The sequence below is a fragment of the Balaenoptera acutorostrata genome, chromosome X (assembly GCF_949987535.1).
Source record: "Balaenoptera acutorostrata chromosome X, mBalAcu1.1, whole genome shotgun sequence".
Classification (NCBI taxonomy): Eukaryota; Metazoa; Chordata; class Mammalia; order Artiodactyla; family Balaenopteridae; genus Balaenoptera; species Balaenoptera acutorostrata.
The window spans coordinates 65,132,428-65,156,814 of NC_080085.1; the positions used below are offsets into that span (position 1 = coordinate 65,132,428).

The 24,387-nt window shown below is 36.5% G+C and overlaps 1 protein-coding gene across 1 annotated transcript in view; it reads right to left on the minus strand.

Annotated features, from left to right (window-relative positions):
* ABCB7 (ATP binding cassette subfamily B member 7) overlaps window positions 1–24,387 on the minus strand; it is a 150,756-nt gene that overhangs the window by 29,339 nt on the left and 97,030 nt on the right. The window contains exons 5-12 of the mRNA XM_057537985.1: window positions 12,134–12,266; window positions 10,987–11,255; window positions 10,349–10,437; window positions 10,169–10,256; window positions 9,171–9,345; window positions 8,101–8,258; window positions 7,377–7,540; window positions 7,089–7,218 (exon numbers count right to left, since the gene is read on the minus strand). Coding sequence (XP_057393968.1) covers window positions 7,089–7,218; window positions 7,377–7,540; window positions 8,101–8,258; window positions 9,171–9,345; window positions 10,169–10,256; window positions 10,349–10,437; window positions 10,987–11,255; window positions 12,134–12,266 — 1,206 coding nt within the window. The remainder of the gene's footprint in view (window positions 1–7,088; window positions 7,219–7,376; window positions 7,541–8,100; window positions 8,259–9,170; window positions 9,346–10,168; window positions 10,257–10,348; window positions 10,438–10,986; window positions 11,256–12,133; window positions 12,267–24,387) is intronic.

Genomic DNA, 24,387 nt, shown 5'->3' on the forward strand with positions numbered 1-24,387 from the left:
ATTTGAAAAAAAAGAAAACGGGCAGACAGAACCCTAGGACAAATGGTAAAAGCAAAGTTATACAGACAAAATTACAGACAGAAGCATACACATACACACTCACAAAAAGAGAAAAAGGGAAAAAATATATATATCGTTGCTTGCAATGTCCACCACCTCAATTTAGGATGATTCATTGTCTATTCAGGTATTCCACAGATGCAGGGTATATCAAGTTTACTGTGGAGATTTAATCCACTGCTCCTGAGGCTGCTGGGAGAAATTCCCCTTTCTCTTCTTTGTTCGCACAGCTACTGGGGTTCAGCTTTGGATTTGCCCCTGCCTTTACGTGTAGGTCACCTGAGGGCGTCTGTTCTTCGTTCAGACAAGACAGGGTCTAAGTAGCAGCTGATTATGGGGCTCTGGCTCACTCAGGCCGGGGGGAGAGAGGGGTACGGAAGGCGGGGCAAGCCTGCGGCGGCAGAGGCCAGCATGACATTGCAACAGGCTGAGGCATGCCGTGTGTTTTCCTGGGGAAGTTGTACCTGGATCACAGGACCCTGGCAGTGGCGGACTGCACAGGCTCCCTGGAAGGGAGGTGTGGATAGTGACCTGTGCCTGCACACAGGTTACTTGGTGACTGCAGCAGCAGCCTTAGCATCCCATCCCCGTCTCTGGGGTCCATGCTGAGAGCCGCAGCTCGCGCCCATCTCTGGAGCTCGTTTAGGTGGTGCTCTTAACCCCCTCTCCTCGCGCACCGCAAAACAAAGAGTCACGAAAAAGTCTGTTGCCTCTTCGGCAGTTCCAGACTATTGCCCAACTACCTCCAAGCTAGCTGTGGTGAACTAGTCTTCTTCAGACTGTGTTCACGCAGCCAACCCCAGTCCTCTCCCTGAGATCTGACCTCCGAAGCCCAAGCCTCAGATATCAGCCCCCACCAGCCCCGGTGGGTGAGCAGACAAACCTCTCGGGCTGGTGAGGGCTGGTCAGCACCGAGCCTCCGTGCGGGAATCTCTCTGCTTTGCCCTCTGCACCCCTGTTGCTGTGCTCTCCTCCGTGGCTCCGAAGCTACCCCCAGCCTACCCCCGTTTCCGCCAGTGAAGGGGCTTTCTAGTGTGTGGAAACTTTTCCTCCTTCACAACTCCCTCCCACTGGTGCAGGTCCCGTCCCTATTCTTTTGTCTCTGTTTTTTCTTTTTCCTTTTGCCCTACTCAGGTGCTTGGGGAGTTTCTTGCCTTTTGGGAGGTCTGAGATCTTCTGCCAGCATTCAGTAGGTGTTCTGTAGTAGTTGTTCCACATGTAGCTGTATTTCTGATGTATCTGTGGGGAGTAAGGTGATCTCCACGTCTTACTCTTTCACCATCCTGAAGGTCTTCTCAAAATAGACTTTAAAATAAAGACTATTACAAGAGACAAAGAAGAACACTGCATAATGATCAAGGGATCAATCCAAGAAGACGATATAAGAATTGTAAATATATATGCACCCAACATAGGAGCACCTCAATACATAAGGCAAATGCTAACAGCCATAAAAGGGGAAATCAATAGTAACACAATAATAGTAGTGGACTTCAACACCACACTTCCACTAATGGACAGATCAACCAAAATAAAAATAAATAAGGAAACACAAGTTTAAATGATACATTAAACAAATGGACTTAATTGACATTTATAGGATATTCCATTCAAGAACAACAGAATACACTTTCTTCTCAAGTGCTCATGGAACATTCTCCAGGATAGATCATATCTTGGGTCACAAATCAAGCCTTGGTAAATGAAAGACAACTGAAAAGGTATCAAGTATCTTTTCCAACCAGAACGTTATGGAACTAGATATCAACTACAGGAAAAATCTGTAAAAAATACAAACACATGGAGCCTAAACATTACACTACTAAATAACCAAGAGATCACTGAAGAAGTCAAACAGGAAATCAAAAGATACCTAGAAACAAATGGCAATGAAAACATTGCGACCCAAAACCTATGGGATGCAGCAAAAGCAGTTCTAAGAGGGAAGTTTAGAGCAACACAATCCTAGCTCAAGAAACATCTCAAATAAACAACCTAACCTTACACCTAAAGCAACTAGAGAAAGAAGAACAAATAAACCCCAAAGTCAGCAGAAGGAAAGAAATCATAAAGATGAGATCAGAAATAAATGAAAAAGAAATGAAGGAAACGATAACGAAGATAAATAAAAGTAAAAGCTGGTTCTTTCAGAAGATAAACAAAATTGATAAACCATTAGCCAGACTTATGAAGAAAAAAAGGGAGAAGACTCAAATCAATAGAATTGGAAATGAAAAAGGAGAAGTAACCACTGACACTGCAGAAATACAAAGGATCATGAGAGACTAATACAAGCAACTATATGCCAATAAAATGGACAACCTGGAAGAAATGGACAAATTCCTAGAAAAGCACAGCCTTCCGATACTGAACCAGGAAGGAATAGAAAATATGAACAGACCGATCACAAGCACTGAATTTGAAACTGTGATTTAAAATCTTCCAACAAACAAAAGCCCAGGACCAGATGGCTTCACAGGTGAATTCTACCAAACATTTAGAGAAGAGCTAACACGTATCCTTCTCAGAGTCTTCCGAAATACAGCAGAGGGAGGAACACGCCCAAACTCATTCTACAAGGCCGCGAGCACCCTGATACCGAAACCAGACAAAGATGTCACAAAGAAAGAAAACTACAGACCAATATCACTGATGAACATAGATGCAAAAATCCTCAACAAAATACTAGCAAACAGAATCCAACAGCACACTGAAAGGATCATACACCATGATCAAGTGGGATTTATCCCAGGAATGCAAGGATTCTTCAATATACGCATATCAATCAACGTGATATACCATATTAACAAACTGAAGGAGAAAAACCATATGATCACCTCAATAGATGCAGAAAAAGCTTTTAACAAAATTCAATACCCATTTATGATAAAAACCCTCCAGAAAGTAGGCAGAGAAGGAACGTACCTAAAGATAATAAAGGCCATATATGACAAACCCACAGCTAACATTGTTCTCAATGGTGAAAAACTGAAACCATTTCCACTAAGATCAGGAGCAAGACAAGGTTGCCCACTCTCACCACTATTATTCAACATAGGTTTGGAAGTCTTAGCCACAGCAATCAGACAAGAAAAAGAAATAAAAGGAATCCAAGTCGGAAAAGAAGAAGTAAAACTGTCACTGCTTGCAGATGATACGATACTATACATAGAGAATCCTAAAGATGCTCCCAGAAAACTACTAGAGCTAATCAACGAATTCTGTAAAGTAGCAGGATACAAAATTAATACACAGAAATATCTTGTATTCCTATACACTAATGATGAAAAATCTGAAAGAGAAATTAAGGAAGCACTCCCATTTACCAATGCAACAAAAAGAATAAAATTGCTAGGAATAAACCTAACTAAGGAGACAAAAGATCTGTATGCAGAAAACTGTAAGACACTGATGAAAGAAATTAAAGATGATACAAACAGATGGAGAGATATACCATGTTCTTGGATTGGAAGAATCAATATTGTGAAAATGACTATACTACCAAAAGCAATCTACAGATTCAGTGCAATCTGTATCAAACTACCCATGGCGTTTTTCACAGAACTAGATCAAAAAATTTCACATTTTGCATGGAAACACAAAAGACCCCGAATAGCCAAAGCAATCTTGAGAAAGTAAAACGGAGCTGGAGGAATCAGGCTCCCTGGCTTCAGACTATACTACAAAGCTACAATAATCAAGACAGAATGGTACTGGCACAAAACCAGAAATATAGATCAACGGAACAGGATAGAAAGCCCAGAGATAAACCCACACACATATGGTCACCTTATCTTTGATAAAGGAGGCAAGAATATACAATGCAGAAAAGACAGCCTCGTCAATACGTGGAGCTGTGAAAAGTGGACAGCTACATGTAAAAGAATGAAATTAGAACACTCCCTAACACCGCACACAAAGATAAACTCAAAATGGAGAAAGACCTAAATGTAAGACCAGATACTATAAAACTCTTAGAGGAAAACATAGGCAGAACACTCTTGACATAAATCACAGCACGATCCTTTTTGACTCCCCTCCTAGAGAAAGGGAATTAAAAACAAAAATAAACAAATGGGACCTAATGAAACTTAAAAGCTTTTGCACAGTAAAGGAAGCCATAAACAAGATGAAAAGAAAACCCTCAGAATGGGAGAAATATTAGCAAATGAATCAAGGGACAAATAATTAATCTCCAGAATATACAAGCAGCTCAATATCAAAAAAAATAAACAACCCAACCCAAAAATGGGCAGAATACCTAAATAGACATTTCTCCAAAGAAGATATACAGATCGCTAACAAACACATGAAAGGATGCTCAATATCACTAATCAATAGAGAAATGCAAATCAAAACTACAATGAGGTATCACCTCACACCAGTCAGAATGGCCATCATCAAAAAATCTACAAACAATTAATGCTGGAGAGGGTGTGGAGAAAAGGGAACCTTCTTGCACTGTTGGTGGCAATGTAAATTGATACATCCACTATGGAGAACAGTATGGAGGTTCCTTAAGAAACTAAAAATAGAACTACCATACGACCCAGCAATCCCACTACTGGACATATACCCTGAGAAAACCATAATTCAGAAAGAGTCATGGAACACAGTATTCATTGCAGCTCTATTTACAATAGCCTGGAGATGGAAGCAACGTAAGTGTCCATCGACAGATGAATGGATAAAGAAGATGTGGCACATATATACAATGGAATATTACTCAGCCATAAAAGGAAATGAAATTGAGTTATTTGTAGTAGGTGGATGGACCTAGAGTGTGTCATACAGAGTGAAGTAAGTCAGAAAGAGAAAACCGAATACCGTATGCTAACACATATATATGGAATGTAAAAGAAAAAAATGGTTGTGAAGAACCTAGGTGCAGGACAGGAATAAAGACGCAGACATAGAGAATGGACTTGAGGACACGGGGAGGGGGAAGGGTAAGCTGGGACGAAGTGAGAGAGTGGCATGGACATATATACACTACCAAATGTAAAATAGATAGCTAGTGGGAAGCAGCCGCATAGCACAGGGAGATATGCTCGGTGGTTTGTGTTCACCTAGAGAGGTGGGATAGGGAGGGTGCGAGAGAGATGCAAGAGGAAGGAAATATGGTGATATATGTATATGTGTAGCTGATTCACTTTTGATACAGCAGAAACTAACACACCATTGTAAAGCAATTATACTCCAATACGGGTATTAAAAAAAAGGGAAATAAAAAATATAAGGTAAAACAAAAATTAAGTAAATAATCCATAATCCCACCATCCAGCAATAACTACTATTAACATGTTGGTGTATTTTCTCCAATATTTTTTCTGTTACAATGTATTCATTTAATATTATAAAACTGAGATATTACATTTTGTTCGGAACTTCTTTTTCAACAAACTTTGTATCTGAGCATTTATCCATGACACTCAATACTCTTTACAAACATGATATTTAGAAATGACTGTATGACATTTGATCCTATGATGATAATTTAACCATCTACTTAATACTGGACTTTATAGTGTTTCCAACTTCTGCTGGTATAAATAACACTATAATGAACCGTTTAGCATAGAAAAATCTGTTCACTTCCCTGTTTATTTCCTTACTAAAACTTCCTAGAGGCAGAATTACTGTAATAAAGGGTATACATATTTTTCAGACTCTTGCTACATACTGCCAATTTGTTCATCAGGAAAGTTGTATGCTTCCTCCAGCAAAACAGATTAGCCATTTCACACAGCCTTGCCCAAACTAAATACTATGAGTTTTAAAATCTTCAGCAGTTTAATAGGTGATAAATGGTATCCCATTGTTGATTTAATTACTAAGACTTCTAATGAGGATGAGTATCTTTTCTTTCATTTATTGACCATGTATATTTTTCCTTAGTGAATAAAACATTTTATTTTTCAAAACAATGAGGGTAATTATTATACAGCCCAAGAGAATGGATGAGGACACTGAGCCCTAAGCAGGCACAGCCCAGAGTTCAGTTCACTTGATACATGGTTTAGGTCAGTGTTTTTCAACATATAGTCTACAAATCACCTAAATCATCTAGGAGGCATATTCAAAAATGCAGGTTTCTGGGGTCCCCACTGCCCTCCTAAACCAGAACCAAGGTGTGTGAAAGAGAGTTGGAATTTCGATAATCTCCCTAAGTGACTCATGCACACTAGATTTGGGATTCTCAGTGAAAGAGAGGACAGGGCAGAGTGGCATGTGTTAGATCACTTGATGACCTTTTACAAGCTACATAAAAGGAACTGTCTGATCCCTTTCTTACAGTTCTCCCAGGGAGTTGGTTCTGATTCTAGGCTGCAACTAATTCCCAGGTCTGTCTATTGGCTTTCAGTATAAGAAAAACTCACATCCTGTAAGGCTACCTCCTTCTTATCTTCTCAGATCTTACTCTGAACTTATGTTTCCCCCTAAAGTCACTCAGCATATACTTGTTAAATGCTCACTATGGGTTGGGCACTGTGCTTGGTACTGCGGGAACAAGGCATACCAACTTGAAGTTGGCAGCCAGACTGCTTTGTAATTTTTATAAATTTACTCTGCCAAAAACTGCTCAAAATTAAAATAATAGTTTTCATTTACTGAACAATTATGTGATGGACATTGTACTTGGTACTTTACACATATTATCTCTACTTCATAATAATTCTGTCCTATAAGAAAATGGTATCCTTATTTTACAGATGAGGAAACTGAGGCCCAAGGCCATACAACGTATATGGGTTAGAGCTGGGCTTAGAATCCTGTTCTATTTGACTCCAGTCTGGGCTCTTTCCTCTATATTATGCTATCTTCCTAAGGCTTAAAAAAATCTTCCCATCATGAAGATTTTTGAATTCATGTTTTTTTGTCTTTTTCGTAACGGAATATGGCCTGTAGGGCCTAACACTTCCAACTTAATTAGCTATACTGACTCTCTGGATTCAAATGATTCTAGTAGAAGATCCACCAACCCAAAATATCTTCCCCCAAATAAGTTTTTTTCTTTTTTTGAATACCTGAGGTACCACTCCCACTGCCCTCCGAAGGCTTTCCAGGCTCACATCTTGTATATTTTGACCAGCAAGGTAAATGTTACCCTTTTGAGGCTCATAGAAGCGAAACAACAGCCTCACTATTGTGCTTTTCCTGAAATAGGAGACAAGGAAAGGTTATGTAGCTCCAACTGGCATTAGGGAACCCCTATTTTAAACCACAGTAATCATTTTATTATGACAAATAAAAAATATTACAATGGGAGTCAGCAATCAACAATGCAGAATTTTATAAAGAACTAAATTACCCACCCTGACCCACTACCTCCTACAATGGCCACTTTCTTTCCTGCAGGAACTTCAAAAGATATTCCACTAAGGACTTTCTGCCCCTCAATGTATTCAAAATGCACATTATCAAAGGCCACCGTAGCTGTCTGTGGTGTGATCTGAAGGGGAGATGCCATCACTTTGTCCTAGCAGGGAAGAGAAAAGAAAAGCCACTTTACACACCTCCTAGAGTACAGCTATGCAATTTTTTAATTCACAGAGAGAAAAAGGAAAATAAAGGGAAAGGAGGAGGTTTATAAGTGGAGTTAGACCACTTCTATGCATGCTTTTAAAAATGTTTTTTCACTCCTCACTGTTAAGGGTAAAAATCCTGAATGCTTTGATTTCTGATCAATTTGTTTTTGGGGTAAAGAGGGATGGTGGGCAGGGGAGAAAGGAGGTTGAGAATGTGAGGAGAGGCAATCACATTTTATATCATTATTAGCAAAAGTAAATCAGGTGCAAGTACAAATATTGAAGTTAACAAAATTTAGCTTCTAGGTATAATATTCTTTGCTGATACTGTAAGGTTTCTAAACAAAGAAGTAAAAGCTGTAACAGCCTTTTAATACACATGATAGTCCCAATTCCTGCAAAAGAGAAATTAGTTTGCTAATATGGTAATGTAAAAATATTCCCCCGGAATAATACCATTAATGAGATGATGCTTATATGCTTTTAAAAAGGTACTAAATAGATTACTTACTTTAATTCGGGTGTCTACCTTGAGTAGAGTAAACAAGGTGTTCATATCTATAAGTGCTTGTCTAGTTTCTCTGTATACAGTTCCCAGAAAGTTAAGGGGCAATGAAAGCTGAAAAAGCAGTCCATTCACCATTACTAAATCTCCAACAGTAAGGGTACCTTAATATGCAGTTGGTAGAAAAAAAAAATTTTTAGATGTCATGAACTTTCCAGTTTAAGACAGAGAAGTTTACAGTTTACTACTGTGGAATACAGTTCAAAATGTACATAATCAGCAATTCTTAGGCCTACTCAAATTCCAAAGCATTTTAATCCATGATTTAGGAAAATAGGGAACTAGATATATGCTAACTGGAATGGCAAAAGCCTACCCATACACTACACATAATATATAAGAAAAAGAGAATGGTTTAAGTGAGGAAAGAAATGGAAGGCTGAAAATCTCTCCTTTCTTCCTAAGAAAGTTCCTTGTAATGTAAAACAGAAGTTTTTTAAAGTATAAATTAAAAAATTGGAGCAAATGGATATCATGATTGGGAATGATAAACCATGTATTAAGGTCTCAGTGAATGAATGAATCGTAACTAAGCAAGCAGGTTACAGAAAAGAGGAACAGATATTATTTACTTTTGAAATGTTTTGCAAATGAACAACTAATAGAAAAATTAAAAGGTCACTAGTAATTTTTACATGACTGCTTGCATTTTAGTGCTTTACACTAAATACTAAATTAATTACATTTCTTTCCAGGTCTACAAGAGAAATTAGAAGTATCAGATGCTAAAAAGAAAGTTACTCCAAAAAGAATCAGGTTGTAGCCCCACAAACAGTAATCCCAATCAATGAGAGAACCAGTGCTAAACTTGTAGTGTTAAACAAAGGGAAGTAAAAAAAACACCATCATGTAATCAAGAAAACATATTCTGATACAAAAACGAAAGTACTCCAAGGATGTTATAGCACCTTATTGAATATGCTTTATAATTAAGACTAATATACACATTTCTTTCATTAATCTTTATAAAGGTTAAGTAAAACACAGACTTAACGTGAAAACCACATATCCATTACCTGTCACAATTCCCTGACTGGCGAGCACCATTATGGCTGTTAAACCAACACTGAAAATAGCACTTTGACCAAAGTTCAGCATAGCCAGAGTAGAGGTACTTTTCAATGAAGCAGTCTCATATGTCTTCAAAAATCCATCATATCTTTGTGCTTCATAATTTTCATTATTAAAATACTACAAAATACATAAAAATAGTAACTATATACAACTATAATTGGAATTTAATCTCTTAAGTGATTAGTATCCTTTTCATGGATACGATTTTGTACTGCATACACCATTTTAAAAACTGACTTTCCATATATTGGACTATGGTACTCCTGCAGTTTTCCACAATGGACAGTATTTGAAAAGTCCACAAAATTCATCCCCCAAACATTTAAACCCAGATCTAAAAGCTGTCAATGGCACTTCCTTCACAAAGCCTTGCCTTGATCCTCTGAGACTCTGAATTGACAATTCTCATTGCCCCCACCACATTACGCCTTTCTCACGTAGCCACTTGCACACTTTACTTTAACTCTCCCAGTGCTTAGCAAATTCTGGGAAGGCAAGGATCAAACAGCAATCATTGTTTTTACCACCCTCCCCCATTACAGGACTTAGCATAGTGCTTTGCACACAAGAGGCATTCAGTAATATTTGTTAAATGGAAAAATGAACAGATGAATGAAAGAATTAGTGAAAAGCACTATGCTAGGCACTATGAGGGATAGAGAGTCAAGAACTTAGCGTGTATTCTGAAGCAAGATGCTAACCATACTGTCACTACTTATAAATTAATTCAGAAGGTAAAATTCTGATGGTGCCACACAAAAAATGAGGTAGAAAGGGCAATTTCTAAACAAAAGAAAAACAATAAAGTACTATTATTTCATCATACCTAGAGATCCTATACTAATCTGCAGCTCTAACTTACAGCACCTATTCAATTAAATGGCAGAACAAACTTTAGTGTGGTGTGAAAGGAAGAGGAAAGTAAAATTAAACATATTACCTTCACAGTTTCATAATTCAGCAGTGAGTCTATGGCAGCGTTACCTGCATCATTATCCGCTTTGTTCATCTCTATTCTAAATCTAGTTCTGTAAGACAAAGATTTGCATAGGCATGGAATGTTTGCCACAGAAGCATAACTAATTTCTGAACCTTGACTGACCTCTGGGGAATACCTTACCTCCACCGTGTGACAGCAACTGTGAATGCTGTGTATGCACCAAGTGTCCCAAGGGTCACCAGTGCAAACTGGGCACCACATTTATAATACTGGAGAAGGCAAAAGAAGAAATGAGAAACAGTCATTGCTCTTGCCAAATAGTTTATAATATACATTAGCAAATCTCAAAGATTTTAATTAAAAAATATGTTGGTATAAAGTTGTATATATGAAAAACTGAGTGAGAAAACAAATACCTTAGAAAATCAACTTTAAGTTATATGCATACTTTTAATTATAAAATATGAAATTGCCTAAAATGCTACAAATGGTGAATAGAAAGAAACCTAGATAATCTGACCATACCAGTCCAAAGTCATATACCATAATGTCTGTTAACAAAAAAACTGCAACCACTAGCTAAATGACTGACCTATGTGTAGAACTGAACAGCTCTTTACAATAACAACATGATAAAGACTTTGGGCACAGTTCCTTGAAGCTTGTGGCAAAATAATTAAACAAACTGTATAACCCTCTGGCACCATGGGATTTTGCTTTCAAATCGTAAGCATGCAATAGTACAAAAGCTTCAAGTACTAAATAGCTACTAACAAGAATGTAAGATAAAAGCTTGTCATGAAAAATGTTTTACTTACCAAAACACCACTGACAAGGGTCACCTCAAACATGATGGGAAGAAGATTAAATACTAAAGCACTCAGGACAAAACTGATACCCCTTGTCCCTCTGTCAATAGCCTTTGATAAAGCTCCTGTCTGTCTGTTCAGGTGGAAAGCCAAATCCAGGTTGTGAAGATGGAGAAAGACGTTTTTGGCTATTCTTCGGATTGAATTTTGGGCTACCTTGCCAAATACTGCATTTCGAACTTCATTAAAAAAGGCAGCTCCGGCTCTTGATATACCATCTAGCAATACAATCAAGAAAAAGTGGGGTGTAAAAACATTAGAATCATTGGAGTATAAAAACGTCAAGGGCTCAGAAAATGTTTGTACAATGAATGAATATATCACAGAATACTTACATTAAAAGAAACCTAGAAAACATCTAGCCTACTGAGTATCAATCTTTCCACCACCATGAAAACCTTTCATTGTTATTTTCCCCCATAAGATTCCAAATGTTGAAAGATTTTTCCAAGTAAATACTTTTACTAAACAGCAGCCCATAAGGCCTTATTGTGGATAAATGTACAGTATCTGTTGAGGTTTTGTGATCTAATTCAATTCCCCCAAATAACAAATGATAAAATTGAGATCCTGAAAAATCCAAGTGCTTTGACTAAGCATGCCCCAACTCAGGTCTGAGTCTCATAAAGTATCCTTTCAACTGCATGGGGACACAAAGCATCATATTCTATTCTTTACAAATTGTAGATTTGTGTCATGGCTATTGAATATAATTTAAAAACACATTAATACAGGCATATCATTATGTAGCCATTTCCTATTCAATGGCTAACAACAACAGCAAGAAAATAACTAGTCTTACTAAAAAAATATCTTATAAGGAGCCTAACTATTAGAAGTGGTTGTTATGAATTTAATGTCTTACTTCATGTTATTGTTTTCTAGAACTTAGAAAATGGGACTTTTATTACAGAATTTTTGGAAAATATATCATACAAAGAATTTTTTTAAAACCACATATCAAAAAAAATCTCATATAAAACAAACATCCAAAATCCTAAGTTGTGTTTGTGGTGAAAAGGTCATATGCTCAAATATGATGAAACCCTCTTGAAGAAAGTCAACACCTGTAGACAGATTAAAGAACCAAACATACAGCCAATGAGAACTGCCGTTGCCATGGTTGCAACTGTATTTGGTGCATCACTCAGGTTCAGCATGTTTCCCGACATCTGGTTGAGGCTGTCTACAGCATATTTAAACATGAAGGGAACCACGATATTCATAGCCTAAAAACATAAAAGCAGCAATTATCAATCATATGCAAATTATGTATTTATAAAAGTACAAATATTTACCTTAAATTTGTATTTATGGGAATGTTTAGGTATTAACCATTTACTGGTATTGCAATGATTTTCCCAGTTTATAAAGATAAAATCTTTGGCAGTGGGAGAGCTGTCATTTCAGGATTCCTACCTCACACTGACTGCCATGTTAATATTCATTTACAAGCTGTGTGCATTAGTCAAATGCTCCTGCCTCCATGAAATCACCCCTGATCATCCACTCAAAAATGCTTTCTCCATTATCTAAAATCCTACAGAGCTCATGACACTTACAGCAAACTGCCTTATACTGTAGTTATTTCTGTATATAAGTACAATGCTTTGTATATAGCAGGTATTCAATAAATATAAGTAAAATTATTTATTCACCAAGATAATGGTAAAACTGAAATTATACAGCAAAAAAGGATCTCAAAAGCAGATAAATTACAAGTATCTGTAGCTGATTCACCACTCAGGGGGAAAAAAACCCAACATTGATAGATCTATTTGCCCCAGAAAAAAATCCCTTTGCTCCAACACCATATAAAAGAAAACCCAATGAATACCAAACCAAGCTTTCAAAAACCAACCTATTTCTCCATGAGAATACACCGAAATAAATAAATAAATAAATAAAGGGTATAATGCTTTCATATATTCAAGACAAGTTAGTCAATCACTCACATTTCATATTTTCTACAAAGTTATACTATTAAAACCACCAACCATCATTTAGGAATAGGAAGTTGGTAAGACTGGCAAAGCTTTCTTTGAAGAAATTAAATTCATATACATTAATAACATGTGAAAACAATTCTATAAGACTTAACAAAAATACTGAAATCCCAGCTCTCGTTAATGTTCCATTATTATATCACTCATCTTTATTAAACAGAAAGAATTTATCATCAACAAGCCTAAGTTTAGCTACAACTGACAGGAGCTATGTAAACCTTACCAATCAAGATTTCAAAGTAAGGTATACAAGTGTCTTAGCAACCAAGCAGGTACTCTAATATTCAATATCATTAAAATAGACAGCAAATGTTGGAATACTTTTAAAATGTAACACTATGGAAAAAATTGCTTAAAACTTTAAGATTTATAAGTTCCCAAATATAATCTAATAGAATAGCAGGTTTCAAGTAGTATAAATTTCTCAATTTTGATTCCCATATAATCATATATCCTCAGGCTTCTGCTTCTACTTGAAATGGTCTCCCTACCCAATTTACCCCTCCACTTCTCTGTTCTTCAAAACCCACTCTGAATCTCATTCCCATCATGATGCCTTCTCTAACACCTGCAGCACTTTTGGCACTTTCCATTTTCCAACCCTCATTTTTATAGTTTAAACCACAGTATTTATAATTTTTATTATATATTTATCATTCACTTTGTCTTCAGGTGCATGTGTATGGATAACTCAGTAGAAACTTTTTGCAGCAAACAAACATTTTGTGAACAACAGCTATATGAGTGAGATATGGTGCTAGGTACCTTTCACAAAGGTAAGAGCTGAACGAAATAAGTCTATGAAATGGGTATTATCCCTATAATTGAGAAAACTCAGGTTCTGTGAGGTTTAATGACTTGTTCAGTAAGCAGCAGAGCTAGGATTAAAATCCAGGTCTGTCCTGAAATTCAGAATTTTTTCCTGTATACCATAGCCATATCAGCAGTTTAATAAGGCAGGGACAACATTATTTTATTACTTTTGCAGCCTAAAATGGATACTCTCAAATGCAATGCTTAAACCAGTTACAGTTGAAAAGTATGGCATAAGTAATTTAAATAAATTTGAAGAGATTCCAGGTTTTCCATTTAAGGCCAAATCCCCTCACTTGCATTCCAATACACTTTCCTGAGTGGGAGAAAAAGTGATAGTTATAGCTAGCACGCAATTCTCACAACACACAGCCCATTATATCTTTGCCACAGAGTGAGTCTGACTGAAACTCATGTATCACCAGGAAAATTGTGCAATTTTATTTTTTTTGAAAATGTGTTTGCGTTTGGTCAAATTTGGGAGCATCCTTATAAGTATGTAAAGAATGTGAATGTCATCTGCCTGTGTTTTCACTGGCAGGAAAAGAGCAGTTAGCATAGCGCTAAGAACACAGCACTACCTGTAATGATAATTGTTGATTACTGTCAGTTTTCCCATAAAAGTAATTTTTAAAAGAAAAGGAAAAACACTAAAGAACTGGAAAGGATTATATGTAGATGTTTTTATTAGTATATACATGTGGGTTCCATTGACCTTGTGATATTTTGGGGATGGGGGGGTGGCAAATATTGGTTTTCCCTAATATTCTGCTTTCAGCAGAACTAGACTTAAATCACCTCAGACAACTGTGACTTTTTAAAAACTTTTTATTTTGAAATAATTATAAGCTGACAGGAAGTTGCAGAAGTAGTACACAGACTCATAACTCTTAACCCAGCATCTCCTAATGATGACATCTTATATAGCTGTAGTTCCATATCAAAACCAAAAATGTACATTGGCACATTACTGTTAACTAGGCTACAGAACTCATGCAGTTTTCATCATTTTTAAATGTGTATTAGTGTATGTGTGTGGTTTTATGTGTCACCTCTGTGGTTCCATGCAATTTTATCCCATGTTCAGATCCATGTAACCATCACCACAATCAAGATACAGAATTATCCCCTCACCACAAAAGAGCTTCCCTGTGCTACCTCTTTATATTCCTTCATCAAGGATGATGCATATATCAATAGCGCATCTCTTTTTATTGCTGAGTAGTATTCCATAGATGTAACATAATTTATTCAACCACTCATCCCTGAAGGATATTTTGGTTGTTTCTAGTTTGGGGTTATTATAAATGAAGATTTTATGAACATTTTCATACAGGTGGTCATAAGTTTTCATTTCTCTGGGATAAATGCCCAAGAGTGTAATTGCTAAGTCATATGGTAAGTCTACACTGAACTTTTTTTTTTTTTTTAATTTTTGGCTGTGTTGGGTCTTCGTTTCTGTGCGAGGGCTTTCTCTAGTTGTGGCAAGTGGGGGCCACTCTTCATCGCGGTGCGCGGGCCTCTCACTATCGCGGCCTCTCTTGTTGCGGAGCACAGGCTCCAGACGCGCAGGCTCAGTAGCTGTGGCTCACGGGCCTAGTTGCTCCGCGGCATGTGGGATCTTCCCAGACCAGGGCTCAAACCCGTGTCCCCTGCATTAGCAGGCAGATTCTCAACCACTGCGCCACCAGGGAAGCCCTACACTGAACTTTTTAATAAACTGCCATACTCTTTCAGAGTGGCTGTACCACTTTATAGTCCCACCAGTAAAGTATGAGTGATCCAGTTCCTCTGCATCCTCACCAACATTTGGTATCATCACTATTTTTTAAAATTTTGAAACTATTTTAATAGGTATATAGTGATATTTCATTGTGGTTTTAATTTGTGTTTCCATAACAGCAATGATGTTGAACATCTTTTCATGTGCTTATTTGCCATCCATATATCCTCGCTGATGAAATATCTGTTTGTGTCTTTTGTACATTTTACATTTGCATTGGTTTTTTGTTGTTGAGTTTTAGGAATTCTTTATAGATATTCTAGACATAGGCCTTTGTTGGTTATATGATTTGCAAATATTTTCTCCTAGTCCATCATTTGTCTTTCATCTTCCTGAGGTACCTGAACTCCTACCCCACCTAGCAGTTGTAAGGAGTCCCTTTCCCTAGGAATAAATGGAGGCCAAGGTAAGAACCTGGACTTTCACCCACACTTGCAGTAATGAGGCATCCCCACTGGAGCAGTGCCACAGGAGGCCTGCTAAACAGAAGATTTAAATAAGATCCAGAGTCTCATAACATAATATCCCAAATGTCCAGGTTTCAATCAAAAATCACTCATCATCCCAAGAATGACTAAGATATCAACTTGAATAAGAAAATACAATAAATAGACACAAATGTTAGAACTATCTGACAAGAATTTCAGAGTAGCTATCATAAAAGTGCTTCAAGGAGCATTTATGAACATGCTTAAATCAACAAAAATAGAATGTCTCAGCAAATAAATAGAGGACATAAAAGAAGAAACAAATGAAAAATCTGAAACTGAAAAATATAGCTGAAGTTAAAAAAAAAACTTGAATGGATGGGATCCATGGCAGAATGGGGAGGACAAAGGAAAGAATCAGTAAACTTGAAGATAGAACAATAGAAAGTACTCAATATGAACAACAGAGAGAAAACAGACTTAAAAAAATAAACAGTAATCAAGACTCAGGAACCTATGGGACCATAACAAAAGATCCAGTATTCCTCTTCAGAGTACCAGAAGAACAGAAGTGTGAAACTGGAAAAAGTATTCAAAGAAATAAAAAAATCCTCTACTTTGGCAAAGACAAACCCAAGAATTCAAGAAGCTGAGCAACCCCAAATAGGGATAAACTTAAAGAAATCCACACCAAGACACATCATGATTAAATTTCTGAAAGCTACAGACAAAGAAAAAAATCTGAAAAGAGCTAGATAAAAATAATATATTAAGTATAAGGGAAAAACAATTTGAAGACAGTAGATCTCCAGGGAAGCTAGCAGGAAGTGGCACAACATTTTTCAAGTGGTAAAAGAAAAGAACTGTTAACCTAGAATCCTATAACCAGCAAAATTAGCCTTCACAAATGAAAGGAATATCAAGACATTCTCAGATTAAAGAAAACTAATAAGAATTAATCACCAGCAGACCTGCTTTAAAAGAACTGCTAAAGGAAATTCTTCATACACTTAGGAAATAGAAGCAGAATGAGTCCTGGAACATTAGCAATGAAGGAAAAGCAACAGAAATAGTAAATATCTATGCAAATATAGTAGCATATTCTTCTCTTAAGTTCAACAAAATATGTTTGATGGTTAAAAGCAAAATTTAAAACACTGACTGATGGGGTTTTCAATGTATGTAGATGTAATACGTAAGATGACCTGTAAACATAAAGAGGGAAGGTAAAGGGACTTAAAGGGTAGGAAGGTTTTTACATTCTACTTGAAGTGATAAAGTATCGATTCTAAGTAGACTGTGAAAAGTTAAGTATGAATATTGTAATTCCTAGAGCAACTACTAAAAAATTATACAAAGAGATCGACCAAAAGGCACGATAAATTAAAATGGGATAGTAAAACCTGTTCAAATACTGCAAAAGATAGCAGGAAAAGTGAAACAATGCAAGAAAATAAAGAGGCAACTAGCAGATAATAAAATGGTATACCAAACTCCAAATATATCAATAATTATCAATACAATTATCAATATATTATAATGAGCAATACAAATGAACAATTATTAATGTATCAATATACAAGCAATGAACAACTGGAAACCAAAATTTTAAAAAATTTACAACACCCCTCCCCACAAAAATAAATCCTTAAGTTAAATCTAACCCAGGGTTTCTCAACCTTCAGCACTACTGACATTTTGGTTTAGATAATTCTTTCTTATGGGAGGGGCTGTTCTGTGTACTTTAGGATGTTTAGTAGTGCCCTTAATCTCTACCAACCACAAGCTAGTAGCACTCCCCAGCCCCACACAATTGTGACCAATAAAAATGCCTCTAGTTACTGCCAAATGTCCCCTTAAGGGCAAAATCACCCCTGATAGGGAACCACTGATCTAATCAAAGATGTACAGTGTCTGAATGCTGAAAGCTACAAATGCATATGAAATAAATCATAGAAGATCTAAATAAATGGAGGGATATACTGTGTTCATCAACTACAAGAATCAACATAATAGGGACACCAATTCTCCCCAAATTGGTCTAGAGATTTAATAAAAATCCATTTAAAAATCCCATCTGGCTTCTTTGTAGCTACAGACAAGATTATTCTAAAACTCTATGGAAAAGCAAAGAAACTAGAATAGCCAAAACAATTTTGGAAAAAAAATTGGAAGAATCATACTACCTGTCTTTAAGACTTACTATAAAGCTACAATAATGAAGACAGTGTGGTGGCGATGAATGGAGAGACACATAGACCAATGAAACAGAGCAGAGTCCAGAAAAGGATGACATTCCACTATCTATCTATCTATCTGAGAATCATGCCTCCCTAAACATCTCCATGTACTAATATCCAGAACCTGTGAAGATGATACCTTACATGGCAAAATGGACTCTGCAGATGTGATTAAACTGAAGAATGTGAGCTGGGGAGAGTATCCTGGATTATCTGGGTGGGCTGAATATAACCAAAAGAGTCCTTATAAGAGGGAAGTAGGAGGGTCAAAGTAAAGAAAAAAGATATGACTACAGAAGCCAAGAGTCAAAATCAAGAAGATTGAACATGCTGCTGGCTTTAAGATGGAGGAAGGAGCCTTGAGCCAAAAATGCAGGTGACTTCTAGAAAAAGCTGGAAAAGGCAAGGAAATTGATCCCCTCCCAAGAGCCTCTGGAGGCAGCACAGTCCTGCTAAATGCCTTTATTTTGATCCAGTGAAACCTAATTTTGGATGTCTGACCTTCAGAAATATAAGATAATAAATTTGTGTTGTCTAAGCCATTAAATTTATAAGTTGTTATAGCAGCAATAGGAAACAAAGAAAATTCAATGAGGAGAGGAGAGCCTTCATGTAGGAACAACTGGACAAAACAATGAGCCTTCATTTAAACTGGATACAAGAATTAATGCAAAATGGAGCATGGATCTAAATGTAAAAGGTAAAAATATAACTTTTAGAAGAAAACATAGGAGAAAATCTTGATGACCTTGAGTTAGGCAAATAGTTCTTAGACATAATAAAGCATAATCCATAAAGAAAAAAATGATGAACTGAAACATATCAAAATTTAAAACTTTTATTCTATATAAGACACTATTAAGGGAATTAAAAAACAAGCTACAAGGACTTCCCTGGTGGTCCAGTGGTTAAGAATCCACCTTCCAATTCAGGGGAAGCAGGTTTGATCCCTGGTCAGGGAAGTAATATCCCACATGTCGCAGAGCAACTAAGCCCACATGCCACAACTATTGAGCTCGTGTGCCACAACTACTGAGCCTGCGTGCCACAAACTACAGAGCCCACGTGTTCTGGAGCCCGTGTGCCACAACTAGAAAGAAGCCCACGTGCTGCAACGAAGAGCCTGAGTGCTGCCACTAAGACCCGATGCAGCACCCCCACCCCCTAAAAAAAAATTAGAGAAAGAAAAACAAGCTACAGACTGGGAGAAAATATTTGCAAATTATATATCTGAGAAAGGTCTCATAGAGAATATATAAATAACTCACTAAACTCAACAGTAGAAACAACAGCCCAAATAAAAAATGGACAAAACACTTGAACAGAAACTTCACCAAAGTGGATGTATGGATGGCAACAAAGCACATGCAAAGTATATTAAAACCACAAGATACCACTATATGCCTGATGATACCAAGTGTAGTAAAAGAAATGAAGCAACTGAAACTCTCATATATTGGTGGTGGCAGACAAAAACAGCCACTTTGCAAAATAATTTGGCAGTTTCTTATAGAGTTAAAAATACACTTACCGTGACCCAGCAATTCCACTCTTAGGTATTTATCCTAGAGAAATGAAAACTCAGATTCACACAAAAACCTGTACTCATGTGTTTATAGCAACTCTAGTTATAACTGCCAAGGGGTGGAAAGAAACCAAATGTCCATAAGTGGGTAAATGGATAAACAAACTCTAGTACATCCATACTATGGAATACTGCTCATTAATAAAAAAGAATAACTACTGATAGAGTCAATGACTTGGATGAATGACAAAGGCATTATGTTGAATTAGAGAAGACAGCTCAAAAGTTTATATATTATATGACTCCATTTATATGGTATTCTCAAAATGACAAAGCTATAGTGATAGAGGACAAATGAATGATACCTAGCAGTTAGGGGCCTGGAGAGGGTATATCTACAAATGGGTTACACAAAGGAGATTTTTGGGGCAATAGCACTTTCCTGTGCCATCCTGACTGTGACAGTAATTTTACAAATATACACGTGTTAAAAATTATAGAACTGTATATCAAAAAAGTACATTTTATTGCATGTATATTAAAAATAAAGCCATATCACAGGTCACATCCCATCTACCTCCCCTAGTGGCTGGAAATGTCTAAAAATAAAGCTAGATGATAGTGTATTTCAATAAAAAGTGACTCAATATGAAGTTTCATACCCCCTTTCCTTTCTAAATTGAGAAACTGGTTATTTTTACTAGATTATAACCATGTGACAAACGGTATGTTTCATCTATAACTGCAATGTACCCATTAATTTAAGTACAAAAGAAATAAAGGGACTTATTCTCACAAAACCTTTTTCTTTCACAGATGAAAAAGTTTAAATCACATATATAAATAATCTGCTAAACTCTTTAATTTTCACAGAAACTGGTATATCATTAGGGAATTGAATACATTTAATTTTAACATGCAAATGTACAATTTGGGACACTGATTGAAGAACAGAGTTAAGGAAAAAGTAAAATCACCAAAAAGAACAGTCAAAAGTATGCTGTATCTATATGATGCCAAAACATGGTCAGTTTGCTGAGGGTCTCAAATTCCAGATTTTAAAATGACTTTTCCCTTCCTGGTCATAAAAGTATTGTCTATCTCATCTGAGGAAGCCAATTCTTTCAGAACTTTTAATATATAAATTTCTCAATAATTAATCTCTTTTACAGCAGCCTCTGATAATTAAGGGCTCTGTAACTAGTGCTGCTCAGAAGGGTCCAATATATGTGAAGAGGTAAAAGGGAATTTTGTTTTTTTGTTTAATTACCTCTCTGGTCCCTAAAAGATCAGAAGGAGAGAAAGAAAGAACAAGAGCACTAAAGGGAGATCTGATTAGCAAGGCAAAACAAGGAGAATAGAAAACTGGATAAAGTACTTAGACAATTGGTAAAGACCATCTCTTACAGAAAACAGAGATAGAAGGAACATTTCCTAACTCATTCTATGAGTCCAGCATTACCTTAGTACCAAAACCAGACAAAGACACCACAAGAAAGGAAAACTACAGACCACTATCTTTCATGAACATAGACCAAAAATTCTCACCAAAATATTAGCAAATCAAATCCAATAATGTATAAAAATAATTATACAATATGACCAAGTGGGATTTATTCCAGGTATGCATGGCTGGTCCAACACTGAAAACCCAATTAATGTAACTGATCACATCAACAGGCTAAAGAAAAAATAGCATATTTTATCAACAGATGAAAAAAAAAGCACTTGAAAAATCCAACACCGATTCATGATAAAAAAAACTCTAAGCAAACTAGGAATAGAGGGGAACTCCCTCAACTTGATTAAAACATCTACAAGAAAACCTATAGCTAACAACATACTTAATGATGAGAAATTAGATGCTTTTACCCCTAAGACTGGGAACAAGGCAAAGACGTCCTATCTTACTGCTCCTGTTCAACATGGTACTGGAAGTCCTTAGCTAATGCAACAAGACAAGAAAAGGAAATAAAAGGTATACATGTTGGGAAGGAAGAAATAAAACCATCTTTGCAGATGATATGATTATCCATGTAGGAAATCCAAAAGAATCAATAATAAAAAACCTCCTGAAACTAATAAGCAACTCTAGCAACGTTGCATGTTACATGGTTGCAAGGTACATAGCTAATATACAAAAGTCAATCACTTTCCTATATACCTCCAATGAACAATATGCAATTTGAAATTAAACATGTAACACCATTGAAATTAGTACCAAAAAAATTATGTATACATCTAACAAAACATGTACAAGATCTACATGAGGAAAACTATAAAACTTTGATAAAAGAAATTAAAGAACTAAATGAACAGAGAGATAATCCATGTTCATGGATAGGATGACTCAATATTGTCAAGATGTCAAACTTGATCTATGTATTCAATTCAGTCCCAATCAAAATCCTAGCTAGTAATTTGGTAGATAGGGGCAAAGTGATTCTAAATTTTATATAGAAAAACAAAAGACCCAGAATATCCAACACAATATTGAAGACAAAAACAATGTTGACGGGCTGATACTATTTGACATCAAGACTTACCATAAAGTTACAGTAATCAAAACACTGTGGTGGGCTTCCCTGGTGGCACAGTGGTTGAGAATCTGCCTGCCAATGCAGGGGACACGGGTTCGAGCCCTGGTCTGGGAAGATCCCACATGCTGTGGGGCAACTGGGCCCGTGAGCCACAACTACTGAGCCTGCGCGTCTGGAGCCTGTGCTCCACAACAAGAGAGGCCACGACAGTGAGAGGCCCGCACACCACGATGAAGAGTGGCCCCCACTTGCCGCAACTAGAGAAAGCCCTCGCACAGAAACAAAGATCCAACACAGCCAAAAATAAATAAATAAAATAAATAAATTTATAAAAAACAAAACACTGTAGTATTGGGAAAAGAATGGACATACAGATGCATGGAATAGAACACAGAGTCCAGAAATAGACAAATACACACAAATATAGTTAACTGATCTTTGACAAAGGAGCAAAGGCAGCCCAGTGGGGAAAAGGTAGTGTTTTCAAAAAATGGTGCTGAGAGAGAGAGAGAGAGAGTGAGAGAGACAGAGAGAGAAGAGGAGAGGAGATGGAGGGAGGGAGGGAGGAAGGAAGGGAAGAAAAGAAAAGAAAAAAGAGAAAAGAAAAGAAGAAAGAATCTAGACAGTGACCTTGCTTACACCTGCAAAAATTAACTCCAAATTGATTACAGACCTAAATGTAAAGCAAAAAACGATAAAACTTCTAGAAGATAACATAAAGGAAAATCTAGGTGACCTTTGGTTTGCCAATGACATGAGATAACAACATTAAAGGCACAATCCATGAACACTGATAAGTTGGACTTCATTAAAATTTAAAACTTCTGTTCTGTGAAAGACACTGTAAAGAGAAGGAAAATACAAGCCACAGATAGAGTAAAAATATCTGCAAAACATCTATCTGATAAAGAACTGGTATTCAAAATATGCAGAGAACTCTTAAAATTCAACAATAAGAAAATGAACAACCCAAATGAAAAATCGGCAAAAGGCCTGACAGACATCTCACCAAGAAGGATATACAGATGCCAATAAGCATATGAAAAGGTGCTCAATGCCATGTGTCATTAGGCAATTTCAAATCAGAACAAAAATGAGATACCATTATGCACCTATTAAAATGGTTGACAAGGATATGCAAGAACAGAAACTTCATCGCTAGTGGGAATGAAGAACGGTACAGCCACTTTGGAAGACAGTATGGCAGTTTCTCACAAAATTAAACATAGTCTTACTATATAATCTAGCAATTGCAATCCTTGGTAATTACCCAAATGAACTGAAAACTTATGTCACACAAAATCCTGTACACAAATGTTTACTGCAGCTTTATTTATAATTGCCAAAATTTAGAAGCAACCAAGATATCTTTCAAAGAGCGAGTGGATAAACACACTATGGTACCTCCATACAGTGAAATATTTTTCAGCAATAAAAAGAAATGAACTATCAAATAAAAAGAAAGCCACAAATGGCCCAGAAATGCATATTCCTAAGTGAGAGAAACCAGTCTGAAAGGGCTACATACTGTATGATTCCAACTATATAACATTCTGAAGAAGGTAAAACTACAGAGACAGCAAAATGGTCAGTGGTTATCAAGGATTCAGGAGGATGGAGAGAGAGATGAATAGGTGGAATGCCTCAGATTTTCAGGGCAGTAAAACTATTCTGTATGATACTTTAGTGGTGGTATCTGACATTAGGCATTTCCCCAAAACCATATAACTACAACACAAAGAATGGAATCCTAATGTACACTATGAACTTAGTTAATAAGAATAATGTATTTTTTTATAATTGGTTCATCAATTGTAACAAATGTACTACACTAATGCAAGATGTTAGTAATAGAAGAAATTTAGTGGGGCAGCTTTGGGAGGAGGGATATATAGGAACTCTCTGTACTTACAGCTCAATTTTTCTGTAAGCCTAAAAATTCTCTAAAATATAAAGTCTTTTAATTAAAGAAATACTCCAGGGTATAAATCACACTTCTCAACTTAAGGCTTCAG